The sequence below is a fragment of the Symphodus melops genome (genome assembly GCF_947650265.1).
Source record: "Symphodus melops genome assembly, chromosome: 2".
Classification (NCBI taxonomy): Eukaryota; Metazoa; Chordata; class Actinopteri; order Labriformes; family Labridae; genus Symphodus; species Symphodus melops.
This window is the reverse complement of record NC_136692.1, coordinates 4416968-4427793: the sequence shown is the minus strand read 5'-3', so window position 1 is coordinate 4427793 and position 10826 is coordinate 4416968. Positions and strand designations below refer to the sequence as shown.

The following is a 10826-nucleotide window of genomic DNA, read 5'->3' as shown; positions in this document are numbered from 1 at the left end:
TTTAACAGTTACTTTTAATGTCATATCTTTCTTTTCCAGTATAACTGATAATGTAAAAATCAGTTCACAACATTCATCAGTTGTAAGTTAAAAGCTCCTGTGAGGAGGTTTCAGCTGGTTATGAAACAGACTAAAATGAATTGTGAAGCTTCTTAATGAGCTACAACAGCTGGCTCTTTATTTTCTTTAAAGCTATCTGATCTGAAACAGCTGCAGCAGGGTAGGTGTCAGACAAAGTGATTAACTGCATCAGGTTCAATAGATTCTCAATAAACACATTTGACAGCACATGAGCAGGACAATTGACAAACACATAAAGTACTGCTTTGCCCACAGGAGGGCGCCAAAAGGGACACAACCAAAAGTTCCTCACAGGAGCTTTAAAATGAAACCCGTTTCATCATTCTCGTCAAATTCTCTGTTACCCTTCCTTTCAGCACTTTACAGTTGTGGAAGTGTGGAATGCATAAAAGAGTAATGAATGTAAGGAAACGACACATGCACCAGGAATAACATTTTATAGTTGTTGGTCAGATCTCAAGTTAAGGCAATTCTCTGAGATATATTGTAATGGTTGTAAACCTTGGTTTGGCGCTAACGGCCTGTTTTAACAGCATGCGGCGCAAGCAAGCGACAAAATCAGCCTGATTCTATTATTTCCAATTGGATGAGGCCCCGTTTCTATTTTCCTCTCCGTTTACAAGGAGAAACTGAAGATCACAGAGCAATGAATTACATATCAAACGGATGCAGTGTACAACCATCGTACGATCATGTTCAATGTGATACGTAACGCTAGCATGCTGTTAGAACACGGTGTAAGGTGTCGCCCTTAGCCAGCTGGTGATCTAAATAAAGCTGATTTATAATTAAATATAAGTTTTTGGTCCGACTGGATAAAAAAAAAAAGAATGAATGAAATAGTGATTAGCTGAGCTGTATATGTAAAAATAAAAGCCTGTGTTTAAGCGTATACCCTTCTGAACTCATTAAGACATGGTGTGTAAAGCTGGTCAGAGGGTTATGAGTCATAGCCCGTCCTGGAGGTGATCGTATATTGATGAAGTGCTACTGCGGCTTGGGCTGCAGCTTATTCTTTTCTGGCTCCAAGAAGTTTTCAATAATGGCTTCAACCAGGTCATCCAGCTCCTTCTTCAGTTGTGTCACATCACTGTAGGGGGAGACAAAAAGCCAGAGAGGACAACAAACAAGGACACCATTAGTTACTGTGGTATGACAAAGGGGGGAACATTATTTTCAAGCAGTACATGAACACGTCACAACTTTTCTTTTCTCAAGTATTTTAGGATGTATATTTTTGTAATTTTACAGAATAATCAAAAGAACCATGATATTCAACCCTAAAGGCATTTGTCAAATAATGAGTTTCTATGGTAACCCACCTGTTACCAGGAGCAGCACAGAGTTCAGTGTAGTATTTGATCTTTGGCTCGGTACCGCTGGTCCGTATGGTGGCCACGCCCCCGTTGGAGAAGCTAAATGTGATCATGTGACTGGATCGGGAGGTGGGAAGAACCTGGGACACAAGAGAAAGGAGAAACTGCTGTGTGACATGTGGTGTAAAAGCACTTTAAGTAGTCAGAAGACTAGAAAATCACTCTACAAGCTCAAGTCCACTTACAAACTTGAACTTGATGATGTGTGGTGATGAGGTTTCCCTCACTGTTCATCTAAAAACCTTAAAAATACCAGCAGGTCAGGTTTTTATGAAAGCTGATTTTGCTGTGGCCACTTGAGGGCGGTGTTAACAAAATTATGCGCACAATACTGAAAATACCCGAATGCTTGAAGTTGATAGGGTAAACTTGATGTGCATAATTTGCTAATGAACACATCCAGAAAATGTGAAAGACAAATCTGTAACATCTGAAGTTTTGTTTCTGGCACTTCGTCAGTGTTGGGCCTGATTGGTTGACTGACTGACTCTCTCCTGAGGGAGTTATTTGGGCAAAACTACAACAGCTGTCAGCTGGAGTCAAAAACAAAACTATATCAGAGGAGCGGATGAACCACAGTGGTCTGGACAGCAACAACAACAACAACCTGAAAATGGCAAAGAGGATCGTCAAAGTGTCCATATGATGACATTTTTTTCCACCACGAGTTTCTAAATAATCTCTGTTGTTTCAATCATCAATCGTATAGAAATGTACTAAAGCTTAAAGAAAAACTCCAGTTATATTTTTTAACTCAAGTTATTAGTGTTCTTGTATTTTTTCCAAACATGCTTTAAAGCTGTGAAACTTTTTCTTTAACTTTGAACTTCAGGGACAAAATAAAGTCATCTGTAAGTGCAGGAAACTTAACATCTGGAAAGACTGCAGGTCAAGTCGTACGCGTGTGTGTTTGACTTACAGCCTTGTTGTCAGGCTGATTGCTGTCGTGGCCGGTGGTCAGGTCTCGTACAGCCGAGATGGAGAAGCGGCCACATTCAGTGGGGTACGAGTCCTTCTGCTCGTTGTAGTTGCGAATCCGCTCGAACAAGCTGCTGATCACCTTCTGGTCGTGGCAGATGAAGTAGGAGTTCTTGGTGATGTGGTAGCCGTACCTGTCAGCGAGACAGAGTTACAGTCAGCTGTTTCACTTCATTCTCATGACTTCTATTTATAATGATGCACACAAGTCTTACTCTTCATAGATGGCAGTGAGCTGTTGAGAGAGGCTTGTGCTTTTTGTGGCCAGATAGGAAATCATTTCTCCTGCTATCGCTGCAGCACTCACTCCATCCTTGTCCAACACGGAGGGACAGCACATGTACCCTGAAACACATGAAAGCTGATTTCACACGTGCACAAATGTCAGGACAGCCCGCCCTGAAATCTTCCTTCAGTTCCATATCCAAGTATGAGCCTCACAACACAGCGGTTTAATCTGCTGGGTGTGTGTGTGTGTGTGTGTGAGAGAGTGTGTTTGTGTGTGGTGGAGGTAATGATGGTGTGTGGGTGTAAGAGAGTGTGTGTTTGTGTGTGGTGCTGTGTGTGTGTGGTGGTGGAGGTAATGATGGTGCGTGGGTGTGTGAGAGGTGGTAATGGTGTGTGTGTGTGAGAGAGTGTGTTTGTGTGTGGTGGTGTGTGGGTGTTTGTGTGTGTGTGTGTGGCGGTAATGGTGGTGTGTGTGTGTGTGAGAGGTGGTAATGGTGGTGTGTGTGTGCCTGTGTGTGTGTGTGGCGGTAATGGTGGTGTGTGTGTGTGTGTGTGAGTAAGGAGTTCTGATCAGGTGTGAAAACACACAAACACACACACACAGTTAACCCCTTGTAAGTGTGAAGCTCCAGCTGAAATGGAAACTTAAATTTACAGTTCATGTAAATCCAATTAGAGCATCATAATCATATTAAACTGACGTGCACTAAACCTAAAGAAGAAGTTTGTTAGCATTACCCTGAACGACCTTTAGCAGAGTCCACGCTTAAATCTTCACAGAGAACAAGGCGCTCAGTTGTCGTGTCAGAAGTGTTCACACATTCTTTACATTTGAAAGGTTCATCTCTTAACAAGTAACCAAGACGAACCAAGATGGGGAGAACACCAGAGCAAACACCAGAAAAAACTCTCTACAAGTCAAACTGTAGAGGAGACAAGAGGCACTGCTGGTTTTACAAAACAACCTAAGACATCAAGCTTATCAAGCATGGCTGCTTTTTAAACTCTGCTTATAACCATTTGGATCTATGAAGCTGGCGTCACGATTTTATTCTGAAACTGAAAACAGAGGTTGGCCTTTAGCTGCTCCTGGAAACACTCCCAGCAGATTAAATGTTTCAGGATGATTAAAATAATCCGTTTGTGGCATCACAGAGATAATTGTGTCAACATGTTTTATAACATCGCGCCACAAGGAATTAATCAGGACCACTTTTAGCTGATTATGCAGTGAGGAATGGCACAATCGTGTGTGTGTGTGCGCGTGTGTGTGTGTGTGTGCGTGTGTGTGTATACATACCTATGGCCTCCTCAAATGCAAACAGGACACTTTTTCCCTGGTCCAAAAGGTCTCTGGCTCTGTTTCCCATCCACTTAAACCCTGTAAGTGTTTCCTGTTCAAACAGTGAAGGGACTTTGAATTAGTAACAACTCTAAACTGTGTGTTGTAGCCATCAGCTGTAATGTCCCTTGGATTATAATTGTTAAAAGATTAGGACAGGCTATAACTTATTCACGCATCAGGAGACAGATCCAGAGAGAGAAACACGAAGCTCATTTCTCTCTGAGAAGTGAAAACATGGTGACCTCGATGTTGTTACCTCAAAATGAAAGCCTTCTTTGACAGCGATGGCTCGCAGGATCTTGGATGACACGGTGCTCGACAGCATGTAGAGGTTCTTCACGGCAGCCTCGTCAGAGTTCTGCTGTTTCCAGCAGCGGAACATCCACCAACCGAGCAGCGCTCCTAATTCATTTCCACTGAACAATCTCCACCGTCCACTGACGCCGAGCAAAAGAGAGAGAGAGATGAAAGAAGTGAGGACAGTTCAAAAGTGAATACATGCTCTTTAAATCACTCGTCTGTGATCTTAAGAGGGATATATTATAATATACACTAAAACACACCTCTCCTGCTTCTCGGCAATTGCCAGCCGGTCAGCATCAGGGTCATTTGCCAGCACGACGGTGGCTCCCTCCTTCTCTGCCAATGCAAATGACAGAGTCTGCAACACACACACACACACACACACACACACACACATTACACCTTTAACTACACCACATCAGCTTTTTAATGCTCCCTCTCGCAGCAGCTACATTAGTGATTAGTGGCCTTGAGCTCATGTTTGACTCGGACCTATCTCTTAAAACTCAGATGACGTAATGCAGTCCTGCTTTGTCAACTGAGACAGTGAATCAACATCACTACTTTGAAACAGTAATGTGATCATCTCCTGCTTCCTGACTTGACTACTTTAAATGCTTCTTTGTGTATTTGTTTTGACTTATTTTTATGTTTTTTTTTTAAATTGTGAAGCACTGACTTGTTTTTCAGAAGTGCTGGATATATAAAGTCGTTCTTATCATTATTAGGTAGTCGACACATGCGGGCGTGTAATGTGAATGTTCAGAACACACCAGGACTCCCTCTCCTTCCTCAGGATTGGGATATGTGACGGTGGGAAACTCCGGGTCTGGATCTTTCTGTTCCTCTACAGCGTATGGAGCGGGAAGGTCAAAGGCCTTGAAAGCTGACTGAACGAATGCGTGGCCGACGCCGTGCACGGACGTGTGCACAATTTTCACCTCTGAACTCTTGTTTATGTCCCTGTTAAAAAAAGAAGAGAGGGAGCCGAGTGAAGCAGTGACCTGGTATTTGAAATGGTTGATACTGGTCTTTTTTGGGGGGTTTCTAAAGAGCACCTGTTGTGGCAGTGATTCTGGATGGTTTTGAAGTATTGTGTGTGGATGTCCTGGTAGGGGTCTTTGAGTAAGGGGCTCTTCAGGGCCTCCTCTGTGTTCCAGGACTCGGGCCAGGGCTCCAGGCTCTCCTCGATGGCTTTGGCGATCCCTTTGTCATGAGGTGACACGATCTGAGCTCCGTTCTCCCAGTACACCTGAGACAAGCACACGAAGCAGACGACGGCAGATCAAATCACGTGGGAGGGCTGGAAATGTTTTTTTTTTTTTTTAAACCATCGATTAAAACTTCTGATTAGTTCTCAAATGATTCATCTCATGTGATGTCAGAAAGAAATATCAAACCATTTCTCTGGTGACATACTCAAATAGTTTTTCATGTCTGACCACAAAAACATTTCAGACTCATAAAACAACACAAAGACGTCGACACTTTATTTATGAGACCTAGAAATAGTAAATGTGCTCCTGAGATAAGACGAGACGTAAAAGAACAATTCAGACGAAGCAGAAGAAACAACAGAGACAATATTTCCCTTTATATCAGTGCTACGTGTGAGCGAGCGAGCGAGCGAGGGAGAGAGTTAGAGGTGTTACCTTGTAGCCGTTGTCCTGTTTGGGGTTGTGGGAGGCGGTCACCATGATGCCAGCACACAGACCCAGGTGGGACACTGTGAAAGGCTGCAGGGAGCAGGACAGAAAACAATGTGTTGAACTGTGTATACATACACACACACACATATATATATATACATATATATGTATATATATATATATATATATATATATATATATATATATATATATATATACATACATGAAGAAGATGTGAGCTAAGTAAATGTTCATTCAGTAATGGGGTTTTCCTTAGTCGGCTATTTTGAAATGTAATTGAATCAAACTGAAGCCCATTTCAGTCTCATCGTGTGTGTGTGTGTGTGTGTGTGTGTTTGTTTGACCTGTTTGACTCGACTTTGAGCAGTGACTAACAGCAGGTTCTTTGTTCCTCTGAAAGTGAAACTTTGTGCTGCTTGCTGTCCACAGATCTTCTCTACAATCACTCAACCTCTTTAACTTCCTTCTTGTGACAGACACACTTCTTTATTTCAGACTTCAGTGAATGTCTTCCTGCAGTGAGGAGCCAACACGGTCTGACTGTGTACATTCATCAAGTAGAGCTGGGAATCTTTGGGAGTCTCAAGATTCAGTTTTTATTCATCGGGTCATGATCTGATTCAGAAACTGTTATTGACTCAAAACGATTCTGGAGTCATGATTCAAAGATTATTTTTGAATAAAGTCCACACATCAGGATCGACTCCAGTCACCTGGGAGACTGGCTGCTGCTCCATTATGGTATTCTACAGAGTTAAAGAGCGAGCATTAGCACTTGTTTTCAAACACTCATTTTCAAAATTATGAGTCTATTAAAAATCTCTGAAGAGAAGAAACTCGATTGTTTTGTTCCCACCTCTATGATCAAGTGATCATGATCGGCCTAGTGTGCTTCTGATGTGAGACAGTGGGTTATTCTTGTGTTAATTAACGAAAGCTGAACATGAATCCAAATCTTTACGGGCTGTGCTCATTAATAAAAATAAAGTCACACTGCAGGTCTCGGTCTGAGCTGCAGTAACAAACGCTTCATACTTTTATCTGCTTGTATGTTGGAGTGTTTGTGAGTCGTGCCCTCTTGTCTTAACTCTGTGAATCATACGAGCGTTATGCAACACGTCAGACGTGAAGGCAGAGTTTGCGTTTTCCATGGAGTTTGCCCTTTAGCTTGAGCCAGCTGTCCCTGTAGAAAACATGACACAACACAAACTGATCTGACTTCATGTTCAGGCCAGGTCTCCCTTGGAAAAGAGGTTTTTAATCTCAAATGGGACCAACCTGTTTAAATAAAGGTTAAATAAAAAAATGTTTTCAATGGCACAGTGGGAAATATAAATGTGTGTATATTTAATGTACCACATCCTCTGAGAAAAGAAAAAATCCACACATGGAAATAGAAAGAAGAAGAAGTGATTACCACAAACGGTGTCGGGACGATGTCAGAGAAGAGGTGGACCGGCACCCCTCGGCTGATGAACACAGCCGCAGCCAGGCTGGCAAAGCGCGTGCTGCTGCCTCCGCTGGGAGGGTGGGCCCGCGCGTCATAACCAATCACAACCCCTCGCTCTTTCAGGTTCTCAAAACTCTCCTCTAGATAGTGGCAGAAACCCTATGAGATCAGAGAGGACACTTCTGATGATGTCAGAGCAGATGAAAGTGGAAGTGGAGGACATTTAAGGACAAGCAACAGGAAACGGGAGAGCGCTTCAGTGAAGGTTAACAAGACGGTGACATGTGATCTATGCAGCCGATCACGAGAGTCTGGAGTCTGACAGCACCGGACCTGAATCAATGATGTGTTTGTCTGTCTTCGCATGTGACTCCAGGCTTCGTGAGCGGCAGAATCGTAGTTTATCCATTAACCGACCTGCGTGGTTTGGATGATAGTGAGGTCGTTCATACAGGAAATGCCGGGGCCCATGGGTGCTCTCAGACCTGCCGTACCAAACTCCATCCTGGAGGAGAAACATTTCTTCAGAGCTTCCACCGCTCCTTCTTTCACAAGCTCCTGCACCATGGACACCGTCTTTGGGTTCTGGGAAGGAAAAACACACCCGCATTTCACAGACGGACATTATATTCACATGAACGATCATCTTTGATTGAAAAACTGAAATATAAAGCAGAGATTGAGGTTGTCAACATTGAGACCACGTGGTTTAAAACAATACAATCCAACAAAGACAGACTGAAGATTTAAAACAATAATCAGATATTATGAAGTTATATTAAAACCCAAAGAGAGCAGTGGTGGTCCACTCACGTAAGCGAATACGACATTTCATCATAAACACCCAAAAGTTATGTTTATGTCTCTTAAAAACAGAGTTTGTTTACAATTCTTGGCGATCAAAAACAAGAGATGACCATATACGGGGTGAATAGAAGGAGAGCGTTTGTGTTGCCGTGGTTACGACTGGAACGCTTGCTCAAGTCCTTTATTCTCATGACATGAACATTGGACGTCTCAGCTCTTATTCAGATTATTTTATGTCCACTGTCGCTCTATGAATCAAAACTTTCATAGAGCGCTATGGTTACGATTGACAACCATAAATACAGAAAACAAGTCCACATGAGGCCACTGAGCTTCCTTTGCACATTAATGTGGAGACTGATGAGCCGGTGTCTCTTCTGGAGTGGGACTTGATTGGTGGCGTCCCGTGTCTCTTTAGAGCCTGAATGAGCGGCTTTGTGAAGGACGGGTCTGTGCTGTTCAACTTACTGAGACCTGCAAATTTACCAATCACAGAGGGAGGACATGTGTTTAAAGTCTTTATGCCAGAACTTTCCTCTATGATTGCTACACACCGAAGGCTGCATGGTGTGGAAAAAAAACTGACAATGCAATTTGTGTTATAAAAATAAACACACAGTGTGTGTAAATAATCCTGCATGATATCAGAAACTCGTAAGATTTGCGATTACTTTGTTCAATATGTCCAGAACAGGATGAAATACATGAGGAAGAACAATAACAAATATTTAACAGCTTCATGTTTCACACTCTTGATTGACTCAGCTCCCTCCTGAAGCTAAAAACGCTGCGCTCACGAACGAATGACTTTCCAACCAAGAATTCAAATTATTTGTTTTTGTTTTAAGCAAAAGTGTCCGAAAAGGAGTCGGAAGAACATGGGGGTGTTGTATATAACAACACCCCCATGTCACATTTCTTCTTTTAGTTTAGAAATTATTCCAACAAATGCTCACACTTAAATGTGCCTCTTAAATTATAAACCCCTCCCTGTCACAACATAGTTTTTAAATGTAACCCTGAAGTGAATTATTTATGGTTTTAAATATGAATATCACAGTTTTAAATTTGACCAGATCTATACATTTTAGTGCCTGTGACTTTAAAAACGGCGTGTTCTTCTGTTCCCTTCACTCGACCTTGTGTACTCTCCTCATGGCTCTCTTTTGGACGATGCATACTTGTTGTGCGTGTTGCCCCAAACGTGCACACAATCACTCTGATATGGAAACACAAGTGAAGAATACAGAATGTGCATCGATTTATGGTCCAGTTTGTGATTCGTTTGTGATCCGAAAAACAGCGACGCTCATTGTCAGCTCACAAACTAAACTGGCACTGCATCAACTTGAATCATAACAATTACACCGGGGCCTCCATCAAACAGGGAACATGTGCACAAACATACTGAGAGAGAAATCATTTCTTCTTTAACTGTTGTAATTAATTTAATTTATAATGATAAATTCAGGCTTTTGCTATGTGTTTCTTGTAAAACCTCATACTGCAGCAACACTGAGATAGCATGTCCTTGTGCAGACCTTCTACAGCAGCTTTCTAGAAATACTTAGGGAATAACTACCGTAAAGAGGGAAAGGGTAACATGGCTTGAAGATAACAGAATTTTAACTCCAGTAAATAATTGGCCATTATTAAACTGTTGTGGAGACATAAACAAAACTTACATGTCGACTTTTTATCATGAGAAGAAAAATGACTTGAAATTAAATGCTGTCCTTTCCTGGATTCACCTCTATGTCAGTTGAAGATACATTTCACACCTGTTAAATAAAATACCAAGTGCCACAAAAAGGTGATTCTCTTTAAACCTGTGCTCACAGGGGGGACAAGTAAGATGATAACTTGTGCTCAAAAAAAAAAAAGATAAATGTCATGTCAAAGCAATTGTGTTGTGCGAACAAGTCAGTGTATATTAACAAGTAAGCACCTAACATGTTCGCACACTATTTTGTTTTCATGCTTTTTGGGACCTCGGGGACTCCGTAATAAAACATTATAATGAAGCAACACTGTTTCCCCCATAATGACCGGATGTTGAGCGTAATGCTTCATTTTCTCTTCAGGGAGTTTCTGGCACATATTTTTAAATGTTTTACGTATAGTTAGTTTTGACTCTATATCATAAACTTGAATAGCTGCACATTACTGTTTTGCAGCACAGCCAGCTCAGGTCAGGCTAACTTGCTAAATGCTCACCTTGTCATACTGCAGCCACTGCCTGACAGCTCGGTCCAGCCCGCTCTCCATTCCTGCACTCTGTCGACTCAACACACTGACGGGACGTGTTCCTCTGAGGCCAGAAAGCTCTCACTGAGGACATTCAAAGCATTAAGAAAAACCGAAAATGAATGTGTGTATGTCTGTGACTACTTGAATGAGCTCCACGCGATTCGGGGCGTGGCCACGTAATGCGTCACGAGTTTCTCATCTGCTGCCTTCACGGGCCGCCGTGTAACGTGGTATTTACTAAACACTTTTAAATCAAACCTGTTCAACCTGTTTGTAGCCTTATGTTCCTGTATTGTTATAACTATGTTTATTACTAATTATAATCCCTTTTCATCCCG

General features: G+C 42.1%; 1 protein-coding gene across 1 annotated transcript; it reads right to left on the bottom strand.

Annotated features, from left to right (window-relative positions):
• pgm2 (phosphoglucomutase 2) lies at positions 1 to 10766 on the bottom strand. Its single transcript, XM_079338349.1, has 13 exons — positions 10456 to 10766; positions 7849 to 8016; positions 7399 to 7590; positions 5964 to 6047; positions 5370 to 5563; positions 5085 to 5274; positions 4572 to 4669; positions 4265 to 4445; positions 3964 to 4057; positions 2651 to 2780; positions 2377 to 2569; positions 1404 to 1537; positions 1 to 1171 (listed from the first exon to the last, which is right to left on the bottom strand). The coding sequence occupies exons 1-13, from the start codon at positions 10504 to 10506 to the stop codon at positions 1069 to 1071; spliced, it is 1812 nt and encodes a 603-aa protein (XP_079194475.1). The 5' UTR covers positions 10507 to 10766; the 3' UTR covers positions 1 to 1068.
• Between the last annotated feature and the right edge of the window lie 60 nt (positions 10767 to 10826).

Bases quoted from the DNA above. Each gene is read 5' to 3' on its own strand.
- pgm2 (XM_079338349.1), bottom strand. From the start codon at position 10,506: ATGGAGAGCGGGCTGGACCGAGCTGTCAGGCAGTGGCTGCAGTATGAC. The intron at 7,591-7,848 runs GTCGGTTAATGG...CTGATCTCATAG, and splicing joins CTATCATCCAAACCACGCAG to GGTTTCTGCCACTATCTAGA. The intron at 2,781-3,963 runs GTATGTATACAC...CATGTGTTTCAG, and splicing joins TGCATTTGAGGAGGCCATAG to GGTACATGTGCTGTCCCTCC.